Below are 20,033 nucleotides of genomic sequence, written 5' to 3' on the forward strand. Positions count from 1 at the left end.
GCTGAGGTGGGAGGATTGCTTAAGCCCAGGAGTTTGAGGCTGCAGTGAGCCATGATCATACCACTGCACTCTAGCCTGGGTGACAGAGCAACACCCTGTATCTAAAACAAAACAAAAACAGAAAACAAACAAAAAAACAGTAACAAAAACAAATGCTTTTCAGAAGATCTAGGACATTTTTTTAGGAATATTTTCAGATTAGATAAAGGGACTTGGGATTTAACTTAGTTTCTGTTGCTACCTGGCATATTATAAATGTGGGTGGCTTCTCTCTCCTTCGGTCTCTCTTCTCACAATAAGCAGTTTGAACTAAATACTCTCTGAAGCTCATCTAGTTTAAGCCCTAGTGGATGTATAGAATTCAGTCTCTGAGATTACGTTTATAAATAGTACAACTGATCCATAAAAATAAAATTAAAATCTAAAAATCTGAAATAAGGAAGCCTTTTAAAAGAAATTATTTTAAAAATGTTTATGAGATATTAAGTTATACAGTATATCTAGACTCAGTCTTTAAGATACTTTGCCTTTGGGGAGACTGTAATATTTAGAGTTTAAAAAACCCTGAGTGTGCTACTTTAAGCTCTGTGAAATAGAGCCCCAGCCTTTGTCCTGACAGGGCCTCTTTGAATCGAAATTGACCATATTCTCACACTAATTGCCTAAGCTTCCATGATGGCTGATGTGAAATGTGTTCAAACGCCACGCAACAGCTGTGATTATTGGAAATATTTAGAGTGATGGTTTAATAGGCAAAGTTGACAAGAATCCAGTTCCATGAAGGGAACTTGAACTTTTACATAACATGTAAGCGATACTACTGTGAGACTAAATGAAGAATGAAAAACAAATCAAAACAATTACTTGAGAAGAAAACTAACCACCATAGATTGAATGATTCCAGAGATTAACATAAAAAGGGAGGGAATCATCCAATGACCTGTTGGAAGTGAAATGGAATTACAAACTGCAGTCCTGTGAAAGAGGACTTCAAAAAACAAGATCCAGGCAGATGCTTCTTGGATAACGACCAAGTGCTGGATCTAGGCTGTTGCAAGTCTTTCCCTGCATTAAAAACAAAACAAAACAACAACAAAAAAACTAAACACACACACACAGGAAATAAGCAGACAAAAAAAGCAAATCTCATAACGAACATAAAGCCATGGGTTATTTTGCAGCATTTCTCTCCACTAAATTGTCAGATTTACACTGAAATAGAAGCCTCTATTTCCGTGCAACATGATTACTAAAGCATAGACCACTTTTCTCTCTCTCTCTCTCTCTCTCTCTCTCTCTCTCTCTCTCTCCTTCTCTCTCTCTCTTTCTCTCTCTGAGACAGGGTTTTGCTCTCACCCAGGTTGGAGGGCAGCAATGCAATCTAGGTTCACTGCACCTCTGCTTCCTGGGCTCAAGCAATCCTCCCACTTCAGCCCCCAAGTGGCTGAGACTACAAGCATGCGCCACCACGCCCGGCTAACTTTTATATTTTTAGTAGAGACGGGGTTTCATTGTCGTCCAGGCAGGTTGCAAACTCCTGAACTGAAACGATCCACCTGCCTTGGTCTCCCAACATGTTGGGATTACAGGTGTGAGCCACTGCTACCAGCCAAACACTACTTTCAAGGCATCCTCCTGAACTCGAAGTATCTTTCTGAATTCATCCCATAGGATTTGAGGATTAATCCTACTGTGGGTAGATTTCACAGAAGGAATGGAATAAGCAACAGAATAATTAGTCTAGTGATTAAAGTCAGGGGACCAAGTTTTAATTCCAGCTTGGGTATCGACTAGCAAGATGCTAGCCTCTTATATTCCTTAGTTTCCTCTACTACAAAATGACCTTGACTCTTCTGGCTTTAAAATCATTCACTCCCTGTGTTAACCTGGGCAAAGTTATTTAACATTTCCAAGCCTACGTTTTCTTATCTTTAAATAGTAGCAGCAATTGGTCAGGCATGGTGGCTCACACCTGTAATCCCAGCACTTTGGGAGGCTGAGGTGGGCAGATCACAAGGTCAGGAGTTTGAGACCAGCCTGGTCAACGTGTGAAACCCCATCTCTACTAAAAACACAAAAAATTAGCTGGGCATGGTGGCATGTACCTGTAGTCCCAGATACTCAAGAGGCTGAGGTAGGAGAATCGCTTGAACCTGGAAGGCAGAGGTTGCAGTGAGCCAAGATCGTGCCACTGCACTCCAGCCTGGGCAACAGAGCAAGACTATGTCTTGGAAAAAAAAAAAAAAAGAAAGAATAGCAGCAATTTAAAAGGCTTTTCTGAGGATTAGAATTAATATACACAGGTGCCTCATTCAATAAATGTGTTGAGAATCTACTATGTGCCAAACAGTATGCTAGACTCTGGGTTATTTAATATTCTTAGGATTGTTTTTAGAATAAATTGAGATACATGAAAAGTAATCTGGATTATACAGTGCAATGAGGCAACACCAGAGAACTGAGAATCAAGAGCCGAACTGTTTTCAAGTTACCCTGGGGGTCTACTGCATGAACAAATAGGCCTGGGTTTTTCTTGTGCTCTGCAAATGCTAACTGCAGGAACAAGCCACAGCTAGTGAGTAAGCTGAGCCCATTGGCCAGCGCTCAGGCCAGCTTTGCTGTTATCTCCTGCAGTGGGTAGCTATTATTTTTGCCTGCCCAGCAGTTCTTCACCCCTTCTTCTGGAAACAGAGCTCTAATGTTTCTTTGGGGAACTCTCTGTCCCTCAGCCTCAGCCTATGTGGTTAGGGTGGACTTGACTTAACCCGCTGACTCCACGGGTGGACAGGGAAGCCGGCTCACACCAATGAGGCACTCTGTTGTCTTTTAAACATAAGGGTTGTTTTAAAAGTGAGCAAATGACCCAAACCCGGATAATCAGAATCATAAGCATCCAGGAGTAGGCCCTTCCCTAGATCTATTGTTGAAAAGCTGCTCTTTTTTCTCTTGGGATTATTAAATTGGTGGAAATTAAGCCTGGAGCTGCTCACACTATCTGGGCCACAGTCTGAGGATATTTAGCCTAAGAATAAAGCTGATACAGAGAATAGCAGACCTGGGTGGGGGTGGGGGGGTAGGGGAGGGGAGAGAGGGGGAAAAAGGGAGAGAGAGAGGGAGAGAGAGAGAGAGCGCGAGAGCAAGAGCTTTCTGAAGGTAGCATCTGAACACCTGACTCCATCTCTACCTGAAGCCATATACCCCTGGACTTTTCAGTTACATAAACTAATCCATTATTTGCTTTTGGGGGAGTAGAGGAATGGCAAAGCAACTTGGTTGGGTTTCTTTCATTTGTAAGAATCTTTCACTAGAACGAATATGTGTTAACACATCTACCGTTCATTACCTGGTATGTGACAATTCAACAACTCTTATTATGCTACTCAGGAATTTGGAGATTCAGAAAGATCTAGACATATCCCTCAGGGACACCAAAGTTCTAAAAATTCATATTTCATACCAACAAAGAGGACCCTTACATCCTGACATAAGTACATCCAAATCTCCACAAATATTTCAAACAGCTTGCTATGGTATTCCTCCATCTTCTTTAATTCCCTGCATATTCATCTCATCACAGGTATAATCATTTGTCTAATATCTGTCTGTTCTGCTAGATTGGAAGAGCAGGACCGGCTGGTCTAGCTCGTTCATTAGGGCCCAGCACAGTGCTTGGCAGATAATAAGCGCCCAATAATTATTTGCCACATTGACTCTTACAAGCAACAGATTCTTGGAAACAACAAAGGTGCATATCCCTTTAGGAAGAGCCATGCCTGAATGAAGGCAGATCAGAGCAAAGCCTAGATCATGGCTAAGGGGCTACGCCTTATGCGAGAGGGGCTGCTTGCTCCACTGGAAACGTTCTCCCGTGGCTCCAAGTGTACAAGAGCAATGGGATGGGGTAACTGGGCTTGCTCACGTCCCCGAGACCACATCTCCTCTAGGCAAATGTGGCTTCTCCCCGAGAGGGGGAACACATTCTTCCTTCTGGACCAACATGAGCAGGTAGAAAGAGAGAACTGGGGATGGGGAGTGAGGAATGAAAGAATCATCGCAAGAGAACCACACACAAAAACAAATAGCAATATGGGGATGGGGGAATCTGAGAGATAATGAACACGTATGTATTGGATGCCTACTGTATACCAAGCTCTTTCCATGTGTCATCTCACTTCCCCTCCCAGAAAGCCTTTCCAATTTGGGACAGGTGAGAAGACAAAGACCAGCAGAGAATAAGTGACTTGGAGAAGCTGACGCAGACCCCAAGTGGCCGTCCAGGATCTGAATTCCATTCTGGCTGACTCCAAAGCCCACGCTCTTTTCATTGCCCTCTGCTGCTCCCATTTATTTTTCAGCGGTCAAATGATTTATTTGCTTTCAGATTTTTTTTTTTTTTTTGCTCATAGACCCCTTATTATTGTAATAGCTGGCAATTCTGATGATCCTCAGATGTGTTTTGTGCATCAGAAAAGGAATTTTTTCAGGGGGAAAAAGCAGCTACCATTTGATATGAAGAAATGGCAAATGTAAATTTACTGCCAAAATATGAAGTTTAAAAGACATTCCATACGTGCGGGTGATTCAATATGCTAGTTTCAATAACACGAAGGATGCAGCCTGGAATGGGTGACTCTTAGTGATACTGCAAGCACATTAATAGGGCCATACATTCCCATTTCGAGTATCAGCACTCACCCCTCCTTTCCTACATGGATGATAAGCTGATACTCCATAAACATTGTTAAAGCTACAGTCCCATGCTATAGTACTTCACTTAACCTTAACATGATTTATGATTCTGTCAATAGGGGAGGTTGAAAATCCTGCACTGAAGCTTAAATGTGAGCTTCATATTTAAAACAGTAATTGTGTATGTGTATGCATGTGTGTGTGTGTGTGTGTGTGTGTGAGAGAGAGAGAGAGAGAGGCAGAAGAAACCATTCCACATAAAGAGGAGATACAAGTTCAATCTTGAATTTTTTATTCTATGCTGAAAAAAGGAAAATAAATAATGAGTCTAAACATGGAATCAACTTTAGATTAAGCTAAACCAGAAAGAAGGGGGCTTATCTGATTATGCGAGGTACAGTCGAAGCCCACGATACCAGGAAGTCTTAAAATGAGGGGGTTTCTAAGAAACCTTGCTCAGAACCACTGCCTTCACTACGTATGGATACGTGGGTCTATGCCTGTGTGTGCCTGTGCGCACGCGTGCACCAGTGAGGCACATAGGCCTGCGTGTGATTGAGAGGGACAGAGAGAAAGGGGCAAAGGAATTCCAAGGCAAAGCAGCTTCCTTTGTGAAGATGAGTTTAAATCCAGGTCCCCTGGGCTAATCACCCTATTCTCTTCAGCACTCACCCTGGAGGCCCTTTGCCTCTTTAAGAGATTAAGGAGCCAAGTGGTCTCACTGCTGTAACCTGTCCTCCCAGGGACAACATATTAACATGATTCCACTACGGAAGAGCTCTCTTTAGAAGTTTGCTGCAGGGATGACAAATTAACCCAGCAGGGTGTCCCACACATCTATCACAGTACAAATTATTAGTGTAATAGAGCTTTTAGTTGTGCATTTATCTAGTAATTATTGAATGTTACACAAACCCAAGCTGAGCAGCCATGGCCCTTTATGAGGGTGGCTCAGTGGGTGGCCTTACAGTTAATTTAGGATAGTTCTCCACTAGGCAGTTCACTTGCAGACAAATTAGCTAAACAGCCTTCTCCTTTAAATATTTTCCATGTCACAGTGAAACTCTTTACAATACAATAAAGGTACAGTTTTAATTACACGCTTCCTGACTTTTGTTTAGTTGTAGTTTTAAAACATTTGTTGGCACTCTTTTTTCCTTTGGCTGGGCAGTAATAGCTGCTTCTAAGTATCTGGCTAATGAATTTAATAATTTCCTGAACTGGGACTTAAAGGACCTTTGCAAAAAAAAAAAAAAAAGAAAAAAAGAAAAAAGCTGCTTTTCTTCTTTAGTGTCCTGCGACTTCAAATCCCATCCACAACACTGCCCATTAGGCTAGGCACTGGTACTTGAACTAACCCTGAATGAGGCTCACAAGCCCTCTTGCTTCTCTGTTCCATGCTCCTCAAAGGTGGTACTTGTTAGGTCTATGAGGCCTGCGTTTGAAAATCATTCTGGCAGCTCTTCTTGGAGAAAGGCAATGTAAGGTTTTCTCAAGTGACATACTCCAATAATAAATAAACACCGTGCGTCTGTTGGCAGATTATTTCAGCGCCTTGTTAGCAACAGGTACCTAATTGCTTCTCATTTTCCCGAGATGATTCAATTGCACTAAACCAGGAGAGACAAATTAGATTCAGTGGATCACCAGCATGTTCTACAACTAAGTGAAAAGCGTTCCTAAGAGGCAAAGAAGTTTGTGGATATGACAGGAGAAAGATGAACAAACCTAGCACTTGGGGGCCTAGGCCAGGGGAGGGGGTGCCACAATTACAGTAGTGGTGAAACGTCAGGGGACACTCCTTCTGGAGGGACCTTAGTTCGGAGAGAAAAACTTATAATGCCACAGCAAAAATTCTACAAATAGAGGACCAAATAATTTTGAGCTCATTTCTCTTAAGGTCTATCCAGGTAGATCTGAATTAAAACTAAACTTGTATTAGGCTGGGCATGGTGGCACACGTCTGCCAGAATCAAGGCAATTTCACTTCTAAACTGCCTTTGCGTGTGTGTGTGTGTGTGTGTGTGTGTGTGTGTGTTTGATTCATAAAGAAGTGGGGTTTAACCTTGTGCTCGCATTTTGTATGTCTTAAATCCTCAGTACTCAGTTATCTAAGGGCATGACTTTTTGCTGTTGTAATCCCAGCACTTTGGAAGGTTGAGGCAGGAGGATTGCTTGAGCCCAGGAGTTCGAGACCCGCCTAGGTAACATAGTGAGACCCTGTCTCTACAAAAAAAAATTTAAAAATTAGCTAGGCATAGTGGCATGCGCCTGTAGTCCCAGCTACTTGGAATGCTGAGGCAGAAGGATCCCTGGAGCCTAGGAGGTCGAGGCTGCAGTGAGCTGTGATCAAGTCACTGCACTCTAGCTTGGGTGTCAGAGAGAGACCCTGTCTCAAAACAAACAAACAAACAAACAAACAAACAAATCAAATATATACTGAGCACTTAAACATGCTATGCCTCTTTCTATGTGCTGCTGAGTACATGCATTTGAATATTGTATTACTACACAGTGGAGAAGGAAAGAACTTCCTATTATTCTCAAACTTTCTCTGTTTCTTCAATCAAATCCATGCATTCATTCATTTATTTGACAATTATTTATTGAGTGCTTTCCTTATGCCGGGCACAAGGCAGAGGGATTCAGAGATAAATGATAAAGATGTGGTCCTTGCCCCAATAGGCCCTGCCATCTACTGATGACTGTCGCCCTGCTATTTTACCTCTCCTTCCCTGATCCTCTATTATTGTCTCTGCATATTATGAATCCACACTCCTCTAACCTTTCTTGGTGACCCCAACTTCCTGAAAGGTAATCTTAATTCTCATAATTCTCTGCGGTATATTTTTCTTGGCCAAACTGGGAGATATTGTTAACTTCAGACCCTCAGATGTTTCATCACTGAGAGCAAGATCCCTGTTTGGGTCAGGAGGATCATGGACTTAGAGAGGTTTATAGTGCATATAAACTTCTGACTACCTCTCCAAACAGAAACTGGAATGATTCTTTGAAAGCTGCACAATAAATCTTTGGTTTATATGGCGATTGCTTTAGTGTATCTTAGGCGTATTTTCAGAATAAAGGCAATTTTGCTTCTAAACTCTCATTGTGTATTTTTTTTTTTTTGACTCATAAAGAGGTGGGGGTTTAACGTCATGTTTGCCTTTTGTATGTCTGAGTTCTTCGGTACTTAGCTATCTAAGAGCATGATTTATTTGCTGTTGATCTGTTTTGCACGCCTGTAATGTGAAGGCAAACTGTTTGACAATAGGAGTTAGGTGTTCCGCTAGTCTGGACTTGTGTAGTGCCAGAAGCCCCTGTAGTTGTCCACAAGGATGTCCTTCCCCTCATTTTCTACCGCACCCTGTGCTTCCAGCACAGTAATGCAACTGCTGGTTTCCTTGTCCTCTCGTCCTCCAGGAGGCAAGCACCCTAAGGACAGAATCCATGCTTCTCTTGTTCACTCTACTACTAGAGCACCTTGTGCACTGTAAGAGCTTGATAAACATTTGTGGAAAAAAATTAATGGGTCCCCAGATAGTAATGGGTATCTGCAAGCTAATACAATATTGAAAAAAGCCAAACTGACCTCAAAAAGTGTCTCTGAAGTGGCGTGCACCTAAGAGAAACCCTGAATTTACCGGTAGCAAGGACTTATGGACTAATAAAAAAGGCTAAGTGATTTGTTTATGGCTGCTATTAAAAAAAAAAAACTCAGTGTGATGGCACAGGTTATGTTATGATTATCAAAAGATCTAAATGGATATGTTATGACTTTGACTCATAAAAAATGTGAAAACAAAGTAATTGTTTAAATAAGTGTAGTTAATTTCTCCCAGTCAGGGAGAAAAAGGTAGAAACTACTGATACGGCGAAAAAGGCACTGAACTGGAGACTTGATTTCTGGTCTTGGTTCTGGGTACCTCAGATTTCTCATCTGTAAAAATAATGGGGAATATGTTGCTAACTGTTAACCAGCATATTTATCCCCTATTTACCCACTGATAAAACCTTAATTTGATAGAGAGCAGCCATACACTCAGCTAAAAATTTAGAGTTTCCAGCCTCCCTTGCAGCTACAGGTGATCATCGGACATAGTCTGATTGTGCTGTAGAAGATCCTATGAAAAAGTGGCAGGATAAGCTGACAGGTCCTTTTTGCCCTCACCTTTTCCCTTCTTTCTGCTTGGCATGCAGACATAAGGCAGGAGGGCAGTGCCCATGCTGTGACCTTATAAAAACAACCCACTGAAACATGGCTAGGAGAAGAAATCTCAATCCCTGATGGCACTGCAAGTGCCACCCTAACAGCCTTGAATCACCTACTTGCTTTTTTTGTTTTTGTTTTTTTTGGGACAGGGTCTTTCTCTGTTGCCCAGGCTGGAGTGCCATCATAGCTCACTGCAGCCTCAAATTCCTGGGCTCAAGCAATCCTCGCACCTCAGCCTCCTGAGTATCTAGGACACAGGACTTACCACTATGCTCTCCTAATTTTAAAAAATTTTTGTAGAGATAGGGTCTTGCTGTGTTGCCCAGGTTGGTCTCAAACTCTTGGTCTCAAGTGCTTCCTGCCTCAGCCTCTCAAAGTGCTGGGATTTCAAGTGTGAGTCACCATACCTAGCCACATACTTGTTTTTGTATGAGAAAAATGTGACTCCTTATTTTTTTAAGCCATTGTTCAGTCAGATATTCTGTTACTTTCAGCCAAAAACAATCTTTGCTGATACTGGGAACACATTATACCCAAAGATTCCCAGACCATAACTCTTTCAATTACTTTCAATTGTGCTGCCCAATGTGGATCGTGTAGGCTGCTCCCTGTTCCTAAATCTCTAAGGCACAGAATTGCTTTACTTAGTGCAGAGTATTTAAAGAAACTATCATTCATTATCTTCTTAATCTTCAAAATAGCAAAGATTTTAAGCAAAAAGATAAGTTTTAAGAAGATCTAAACTTTCAAGAAACTTTAAGATGTAACTGATGATTACTCCAAATAATTCTCTAAGAAGTTAGCCCCTTCAGATCATCAACCAGGCAAACTTAAAATTCTTGAAAAGGCAAAGGGACGAAGAAAGATTTCTTTTTTCAATTATCAGGAATAAGACAAATAGTCATGAGTAAATACTTTATTATGGTTACAATTTTAAGTCATGGTAAAAGAAAGTCTTTGAAAGCCCGATCTTTCAGCTTAAAGTGCACAGTAATTATACTAATGTATAACGATGTACAAATGCCTCTACTGAAACGTAATATCTTCCCCCTACCGACAGGATATTCCCAAATAACCTCTTTACCTAATTCTAACCACACAGAGAAACAGGTGGCAAAGTATTATCCCCATAGTACAGATGGCCAAACTGAGGCCACAAGGTTAAGTGATTTATCAAAGCCACAAAGAAAGCCAATATCAGAGAGGGGATTCATTTTAAGAAACCACATGCCTCTACCTTTACACTGTAAATAGGGAAGTGGTTAGAACAACATAAAGAAAGCCCATAGCTCTTAGTAGCAAAGCTTTACTTAGAGAATTTTGCATAGGTTTTCTTTGGATACAACGCCATGGTTCTTCCACATCCTGGACATTTCTTACAAGGAAGTATTGCATGAACTATCACACATTTATCACCCTTGGCTCTTCTGAAGAAATGAAAATTCATCAGGGTCAGAGAGGGGATAAATGTCTCCTGTATGCATTTATATGCCTTTTAATTACTTTTATTCATTCAAACAATATTTGAGCATAAAACCCACTGTGTGACACACAACAAAGATAGTGAAATGTCTAAGTGAGAGATCCTTCCCTTTGGAGGTTCTCCTCTAGGAGACATGTATATTAACTAACAAGGCCAGATGAGGTTGGTGGAGTCAATGTGCAGACACAAAAGGCAGCAGGAGCTTAAGCAGTGTGAGATGATGGCAAGCTGGGTGGAGGAGAGGAGGTTTCACTTTGAAAGTAGTGCTTGAGCTGATCTGGGGGGATGGGCAGAATATTGCTGCGCGAAGGCAATAGGGACAGCATGATATTTTCAAAGCCTGGGTGAAAAAGGATTATTTAATTGTATGACCTGTGTGCATACTGTACTTCCAGGCACTGTGAAAATGACTACAAATACACGATTTCCTTTGCTCCTAACATAATACAATTTTTTTGAGTTAGTGATGATGATCTCCAACTTAGAGATGAGAAACCTTTGGTTCAGAGAGAAAAGCAATGTGCCAAGTAGTGGACAGAGATTCAGACAGCAGCCTATCTGAACCCCTGAAATTTTGTGCTTAACCACTGCCATAGGCTGAATGTTTGTGGCCCTTTAGGATCCAGATCTTGAAATCCTCACCCCCAATGTGATGGTAATAGGTAGCAGGGCCTTTGGGAGGTGATCAGGTCACAGGGTAGGGCCCTCATGAATAGGATTAGTGCCTTTATGAAAGAGACCCTAGAGAGCAACCCCGCCCCTTCTGCCATGTGAGGACACAGCAAGAAGATGCCATCTATGAACCAGGAAGTGGGCCCTCACCAGACACAGAAGCTGCCAGAGCCTTGATCTTGGACTTCCGCTCTCCAGAACTGTGAGTGATAAATTTCTGTTGTTTATAGGCCACCCAGTCCATGGTGTTCTGTTCTGGCAGTCAAAACAGATAAAGACAATGCTGTGCTATGCTACCTCCCTTCAACACCCTGTGTTTCTCCCTTTGCTTTGCAATCTTGAGAGAGGTTTTCTTTGTAAAAAGTGGCCACGAAATTTCCAAATGTAGCTTACGTTTGCAGCCAGAAGTAAGGCCCTTGGGTTTTTAGCGCGGTGACCTTGATTTGCTGTAGCTCTGTAAAACCTCACCTTCATTCTGAGCGTGGATGTGTGTTGGACAGTTATTGCTTACTAACTGGTGCTAGTCTAGTTGAGGCATTCCTGTGAGAAATGCTAGGGAAGGCAGTAGAAGCCTTGCAACCTAGTGCTAACCACAGAGCAGTCAATGGCCTCCCTGATCCCTGCCCCATGCCCTGGGGACCTGATAAAGGACATTCTTTTCTTTTCTTCAAGACCCTTTAAAGTTTGATTCTCTGGATTCTCTAATAATTTACTATTTTGTGTTGTGGCAACTTTGCACAATAAAAGGAGTGTCAGAGGTTGAAACCTCCTTTATGTGCACATGTGACATCGATTCCACACTGACTCTTGGCAGCTATACTCTTCCTCCTCAATTTTGGTCTCATCTTCCTAAAACACCAGGTCTTACTCCCAAATGTGATATCATTCCAAGCATTAGCTTTCCAACTAGTTCAGAGAAAAATGAAGGAAATTACAGTACCCATAGCAAATATGCCTTAAATAATGAGGCTAACTTCCACCCTTTTAAAAATATCTTAGCCAGAAAAATGTCTTACGTTAGCCTATCTCAACTCTTATGATTCTTACCACAAAGAGGCAACTGAAGTTTCATCTCAACTATTCCAATTCCCTTCATCAGACCACTAAGCGGGGTGGGGCACGGTAAGAACGGGTACCTGAGTAGACTTTCCAGAAAGGAGAGCCGAGGATGCTGGGAGCCATCTTGAATTCTGGTGAAAACAAAGAATCTTTGGTATTCCATACTTCTTACACTAGGCATCTTTCTCTTTTCCTCAAACACAATTTTATGAATGAATATGATTAGACTGGAACTTATTATGCTGTGAGCTAAGGAGGTTCACCCTGGTTCAACCCAGCGTGGGTCATTTTAGAAAACGTGCTTAGTCATCTAGCATGAAGAAGCTCTCAACCTGTACCCATGGGGAAGTGCTCATGACAATAATTTCTAGAACTACAGTTTTAAGGCAAGACACACATTAGACACTCTTAACATTTACTGACTAATGATAATATATACAGATTGCCTTATGCTCTTCATGGAATCGCCACAAATACTGTTTTATTGTTGTTTCTGTATAAGAATACAAGATTGGGAGGAAAGGGTCATTCATTATTAGTACTGTACCCATTGTATTGATGAGGACATTGAAAAACACAGAAGGTAAGAGGGAAGGAAAAGAGGGAGGTTACCTGGCTCTCCTGATTGCTGGCATACTGTTCTTCTCAGTTCTTACTAACTTACTACACCACGAATCTTTCCTTTCCTTAGGATGGTCCTCCATTTATCTAAGCATCTTTTAAGATTTGACTTCAATGTTATTTATACTTTGAAGACTCTTTTTTTTTTTTGAGATGGAGTCTCACTCTGTTGCCCAGACTGGAGTGTAGTGGCACCATCTTGGCTCACTGCAGCCTCCGCCTCCTGGGTTCAAGCAATTCTCCTGCCTCAGCCTCACAGGTAGCTGGGATTTACAGGCGTGTGCCACCACACCTGGCTAATTTTTTTGTATTTTCAGTAGAGATGGGGGTTTCATTGTGTTGGCCAGGCTGGTCTCAAACTCCTGACCTCAAGTGATCTGCCTGCCTCGGCCTCCCAAAGTGCTGGGATTAGAGGTGTGGGACACCGCACCCCGCCTGAAGTCACTTTATTTGATACAAAGTGATAAGTAATAGTACATTCCACACCAGGATTTTTGTTTTGTTTTGTTTTGTTTTGTTTTGAGACAGGGTCTGCTATGTTGCGCAGGCTGGAGTGCAGTGGTGCTATCTTGGCTCGTGGAACCTCTGCCTTCTGGGCGCGAGCAATCCTCCCATTGCAGCCTCTTGAGTAGCTGGGACTAAGCTACCATGCCCAGCTAATTTTTGTATTTTTTTCTAGACAGTGTTTTGCCATGTTGCCCAGGCTGACCTTGAATTCCTGAGTTCAAGTGATCTGCCCGCCTTGGCCTCAGAAAGTGCTAGGATTACAGGTGCGAGCCACCGTGCCTGGCCCATCATCTTTTACTTGCTTATTTCCTTGTGTGCCTCTCTTCTGTGGTAGATAACATGCTCTGTGAGGACAGGAACCATTGGTCCCAGTGTCTATAGAGTCACTCAGTAAATCCTTGTTTAAAGAGTGAATGAACCTCCATGGTCACCCCAACACCGAGCTCCTGCAGGAACTTTTACCATTCAATTAGCATTTAGAATATGTGAACTTGACCCCAAACAGATGAAAAGTGACACGTGCCTCATCTCCTTCCGGCCATAAATATTCCGACTAAAATGGTTTCATATCTCTGATCCCCCACTACAGTTTATATGCTCAATGAGTGTTAACTATGAGGATAATATTTTAATACTATTTAATAAGCCTCATTCTGGGACCTTATAATTCAATTCTGATGCAGGTTTTCAAATTATATATCGATAGTAAGCCTCTCTGATTATACCACACATATACACAAATGAAAGAGGGGATCTTGAGAAAGTTCTACCAATGATCACAAGACGTTTAAAGATGAAGCAAGTAAGTTTCATAATTATGGATAAAGAAGTTGCTTCCCACAGTAGTCAAAATGCTTACTTTCTTCAATATGACTTCCATGTGTGCACCGGACTGTCCTCTTACCCGCCACATTTCCCTGATCTGCACACAGAGCATATTCATAAAGGGATTCAGATTTGTGGGACTAACATTGGGATTAATGCAAGAAACATCAGTTTCCCCAGGTATATGTCAAAGCAGAGAAGAGATCATAACTTTCTAGGACGTTTTATGATAGCAGCTGGTAGATCACAGATCTACCTAAAAGAAAATCTGATAAAGGAAAGCAAAACGTGGTTACAATTATTCATACTCCTACTGTGGGAGTTTCATAAATAAAATAATAAATATTTTTATATTGCAATAAGATCAAGTTAAGTGATTTGCTGACATTCTCTTGAGGCTTAAGGCTTGTCTTTAATGCGAAATACAAATCATATTTCTTGTGGACACATTTTAATAATAAACTTAAAAGCATATGAGACAAAAATAATGAAAACATTGCAATGAAAACCAGACAAACTATCTACCACTTCAAAAGGAACGAATGAAGACTGCTCGTCAACGCCCTGATGCAAACAACCTCAACACAAAATGCCACATATTGAACTCAGGTTTTATGGAAAGAGAGTCAGCAGGGATGAGAAAAAGTTACTACTTGAAAACAGGTGATTGACCATACGGAAATATACTCACCTCCTGCATGCCTGTGTGCGTGTGTGTGTCCGCACACACACTCTCTCTCTCACACACACACACAAACACACACACAACTTGTAGAACAGATTTGATTTTGGTTCAAGTTACTTCCCATCTCTCTGCAAAAATCTCACTGGCAAACAAAAAAACAGATTTGGTCCCTGTTTGCTTTAGGAAAGGACAAAAAATTTGATGACAAATCTGTCTGGTCTCTAAAATTCCAAGGCTGCCCCCAAGGGTAAGAAATTGGAACACTCACTGCCTCAGGAGCATTCAGGGGGAGTCCTCATTGTCTCTCATTTTGCTACTTGGGTCCAAAGGCCATGATATAAGCACAACCAAGGGTCCCTGTGGAGCAGCTCACCTCTGGGTCCTGTAATGACAGGTCGGTGATGCTGTGTGAACGCCGTTCCCAGGGAGGAGGTCTGCGAAGGGGAGGGGCTGCTGAAACCCGACTTCTCCGACTTCTTCAGTGTGGTTGGAGATGGCATTCCTGGCAAGAAGGATCAACTGGTAAGTACACTTTAATTCATGGAACAATGATTTGCGCAACCTAAAAGATAACATCTAAAGAATTAAAAACAAACAAAAAGAGGAATCCACCTGTGAAAGAAAAAGATGTTTTGAATTGCTTTGCATTTGTCACAGGAACAAAGAGGTGACAGAATAGCCCCCTGCTAAGTCGGTCTGTATTTGATTTCAATTTGTTCTACTTAATCGCAGTCCAGTTTTGGGTTATTGATCTTCTCTAATAATACAGGGTTCAACTTTTGCAGTGTTTCCTAAAAGATGTTGTTTGTGTCTGTGACCTCTGGGACCCCCAAAAGGAGACCATCTATGCTTATGAAGACTTCACATGCAATCATTTCATCTTGTTGGTTATCTTGCTTTGAGACCAAATCACTTTCTCCATATTTTAAATAAGTTGGCTGTTTTAATATAAGAATACCCTCAACAGTGGCAACTTAGTTGTTCATTCAATGAACTCTTTAGAATAGAAAAAAAGAAAAGTAAAAAAATCTTAAATGCCCTACAATTGGGGACTGGTTAGATAAGTATGGTATAACCAATGTAAACAATATGGTAAAAGAGTAATGACGTGGCAAAACATTTATAATATAATGTTAATTGAAAAAGGCAATTACAAAATAGGATATTATACTATGACACCATCGAAAAGGCTATTTCTATGCACAGAGAAAGAACTGGAAGGCAATAAGCACAAACTATAATGGCAGTTCTCTCTCTGTGTTGAATTTGGGTGATTTTCATTGCCTTTGTTTTGCTTACCTGTCTTTTCTATGATGAACATATATTGCTTTCGTGTTAATACAATAAAATCTTTTTTTTTTTTTTTTTAAATACTTTTACTATTGTGCCTAAGGTTTTCACAGCATTTGCAGCATAGAAAATACTTTGGGAAGAAAATAATGGAGAAAGAGTTCCTTGTAATTACTGGATTTGTAATGTTCTCGGCAACCACGCTGACATACCCAACTGGAGGCATCTATCAGTTTGGTAGGGTGCCAATTAAAACAACGAAAATTTGGATATAAAAATAAGAGAAATGACTCCTAGTCTCCACATCAGGGGACAAATTTGGGCTCTCTTAAGGTTGTAGCACAAAACTGGTCTGCACTGATGTTAAAAGAACCAAAGTCCATTCTACTTATACGTGTTTACATGTGCTGTGCTCTGCCCATGACCAGAGAATTATTTGGGTGAATTGGAAAAGTAATAAAAATCACAATGATATTAACATGTAACTGTGACTGAGTACCATGTACTGTGCCAAGCACTTTATAGGTATAGATCTGCCCAGAAATTTAGTTAGTTTGGCCTGTATCTAAATATGTCCCTGTTATTTCTGATCACAGATTTCCTTAATGCAATTCTATAACATGACCTTTGAGTGTGACTCAGACTCTGTAAGGACAGAGTACTTGTCTGCTTTGTTCCCCTCTATGTCCAAGACATCCAAGGGTCTGAAACACCCAAACGATCTGAAAAGATATTTAAACTACTTGTGCAGGTCTCAGCTTTATCTGCAGCTTAATGAATACATGCTTAAACATAGCAAAGCTTAGAGTTTTAGCCCCATGAAAGAAAAATTGCAAACTGGTAAACACTTTTGCATAGTCAGACATAAGTACAATATAGAGTGGTATGTGATTTCATACTAATTTGACAAATTTGAATCAGATCCTTTCTAGATCAATATCCATGTGATTTGAATTAAAAATGAAGTCACTAAGTCAAGTGACTTTAGTTATACTTGTTGCTTGCTGAATCAGTAACCAGTCATACCATGCCAAAGTTCTAATAATGTAGGATGCACTGAGATTTTGGGTGAACATTCACTGCAAGTAACCTAACCTAAGGTATCATCATGTAATTACACTAAGGAGGAGATTTCAAATAAAAAAATGATTAAAGAAATAAAAAGCTACCAAAATGTAAACAAATCTCCCAACTCATTTAAACCTTTTTGTGTAGACCAATTATAGGCTGCCAACCATTCCACTGATTTAAATTTAGTCAAATGCCTGAACTATATGTCATAAAACAGAAGCAGAACAGATAACAACAACAACAACAACAAAATCAAAACTTTAAAGACGGCAGATTTTTTTTTTTTTTCTTCCAGATAATGGAATCACTGATGAAATCCAGTATCCTAACTAATCTTATTGGCGATAGCAAATGGCTGGACTCAAGAAAAAGTTATGATTTCTTTGAAAAATTCATGTTTTCTAATTCATGCCATTCTAAATCTGCAGAAATGTTGACATGATTGAAATTCACTATTTATGCTTCTAAAAGGAATTATAAGTAAAATTCGGGTAATAACAAGTATCGAGAATGACCAAGCTGGTAAACAAGTTCAAAAATAGCAAAATTTACGTCTTCTTTGCAAGGGTTAAAGAGGAAAGAAATTCTGTCAGCATGCAGGAAGAACCAGCCAAACTATGTATAATCTTCTAAATTTATCACAGTCAAGTAATATGAACCCTAAGGCTGTCATGAATCTCAAAATTACTTTGTGTTTTCAATTTTTAAAGACTCGTATTGAGCACATTTCCTTATTATATACTTTAATATTTTCCCTACATGCATAATGTATGTTTTGGTTAATTTGCTTTGTATATTTAATTGACCAGATGAAATTCCAAAATGCTAGTAAACTGCTCTCTGTTAAAAGCTAGAGAACATTAATCTTGGCTTTTATTTTTGAAATCAAACTTGGTTCTGTACATTACTTTAAAAATAAACTCCTTTTTAAAATCTTTTGCCAAATATTTATGAACAACTGTTACAAAATTACTGTACGGATTAATGACTGATTGGCTTTCTTTTAATGAATTAAAACCTTAATTTCAATATATTTTCTAGAAGTACCAGATTTTTAAAAAGAGATTACGGATGAAGTAATCCTACCCCTTTTCTGGAGGAAATGAAATGTTACGTCAAAGTTCAAAGCAGAAAAATAAAGAATTTTGTAGAACGAGAAGCAGAAATCTAACATAATGTTCTCTTTCAGTGGGGCATTTCATCCTTTTGATGGGTATTAAAAAAACCCAATGACAGGAAACAGAATTGGAGGTACATTTCAAGAAGGCCTTTGGCTTGTCACTGGTTTTCTAAACATCCAGAATTTTTGAATTTTGAATTTCCCTCTAGTTTGCTAGTTTTCTAAGCTACATGAGTCATTCCAAATTGTGTTCAGTAGACAAGGGCAAACATATATGGGATTCTAGTCATGTTGTGGCTTTCACCTCTGGAGGCACTTACAAGTGTAAAGTCCAACAAGAAAACCTTGAAAATACAGGTCAAATGCACTATTCACAAAGATTCCTTCAAATTCATCACTGGTATTTGTGGTAGTCAGGCTGGGCTGGTGGCTCTTGCCTATAATCCCAGTACTGTGGGAGGCTGAGACAGGAAGATTGCTTCAGGTCAGGAGTTTGAGAGCAGCCTGGACAATATAGTGAGACCTTGTCTCTACAAAAAATGGATTTTTAAAAGTTAGCTGAGGCCAGGCACGGTGGCTCATGCCTGTAATCCCAGCACTTTGGGAGGCCAAGGTAGGCAGATCACATGGTCAAGAGATCGAGACCAGCCTGGCCAACATGGTGAAACCCGGTCTCTACTAAAAATACAAAAATTAGCTGGGCGTGGTGGCGTGTGCCTGTAGTCCCAGCTACTCAGGAGGTAGAGGCAGGAGAATTGCTTGAACCTGGGAGGTGGAGGTTGCAGTCAGCCCGGATCATGCCACTGCACTCCAGTCTGGTGACAGAGCAAGACTCTGTCTCAAAAAAAAAAAAAAAAAAAAAAAAAAGTTAGCTGAGTATGGTATATGCCTATAGTCCCAGCTACTCAGAAGGTTGAGGCAGGAGGATCACGTGAACCCGGGAGTCGATGAGCTATAACTATACCACTGTACTCCAGCCTGGGCAACAGAGAGAGACCTTATCTCTCTGAAAAAAAAATGGTGGTACTCAGAATTCTAAAATGATTTCCTAGTTCCCAGCCTTGTATAATGATGCCTTACACAATCCTCTCCTCTTGCATGTGTGAGACACTTGTGAATATGAAAAATGTCATTCTTGCGAATAGGTTATATTATACCGCAAAGGTGATTATGTTGATTAGGTTATGTTATATTGCAAAAGACTTCTGCAGATATAATTAAGGTCCCCAATGAGGTGAGTTTGAGTGAAGGAAAAATATATTATCCCTGGCGGGCCTGACCCAATCAGGGGATCCCTGTATAAAAGGAACTAGAAGTCAGAGAGATTCTTCTTCAGGCTTTGAAGAAGTCAGCTGCCATACTGTGAAAGGGCCTGTGACAGCCACATGGCAAGGAACTGCAGGGGCCTCTAGGAGCTGAGTAGGGCCCCTTGCTGACAGTTAGCTTTCAGAAAGCAGGGACCTTAGTCCCAAATCCACAAGCAACTGAATTCTGCCAACGATCATGAGAGTTTGCAACAGGCCCTCGAGCTCCAGAAAGAAATGGAGTCTGAATAAAATTCTCATTGCAGCCTTGTATGACCCGAGCAGAGGATCCAGTTCAGCTGTGGCCAGGCTCCGGACCCATGGAAACTGTGAGATAATATTAAGAACTGTGTGTTCTTTCACGTTGCTAACTCTGTGAAAATTTGTTCTGCAGCAACGGAAAACAAACATGATATTCAAATATAAGACTATTGCAATGCTAGACATGTGTGTATTAAAGATCTTTACTGTACAATAATTACTCTCTATAATTC

At 40.6% G+C, this 20,033-nt stretch overlaps 1 protein-coding gene across 7 annotated transcripts in view; it reads right to left on the minus strand.

The window, feature by feature from the left end:
- Positions 1-20,033, minus strand: part of LOC105495162 (nuclear factor I A) — a 382,111-nt gene that overhangs the window by 65,378 nt on the left and 296,700 nt on the right. For all 7 annotated transcript variants that reach the window (XM_011764422.2, XM_011764425.3, XM_011764423.2 and 4 more), the window contains one exon: positions 15,128-15,256. In XM_011764422.2, the coding sequence (XP_011762724.1) occupies positions 15,128-15,256 (129 nt within the window). The remainder of the gene's footprint in view (positions 1-15,127; positions 15,257-20,033) is intronic.

This window comes from Macaca nemestrina, chromosome 1 (assembly GCF_043159975.1).
Source record: "Macaca nemestrina isolate mMacNem1 chromosome 1, mMacNem.hap1, whole genome shotgun sequence".
Taxonomy (NCBI): Eukaryota; Metazoa; Chordata; class Mammalia; order Primates; family Cercopithecidae; genus Macaca; species Macaca nemestrina.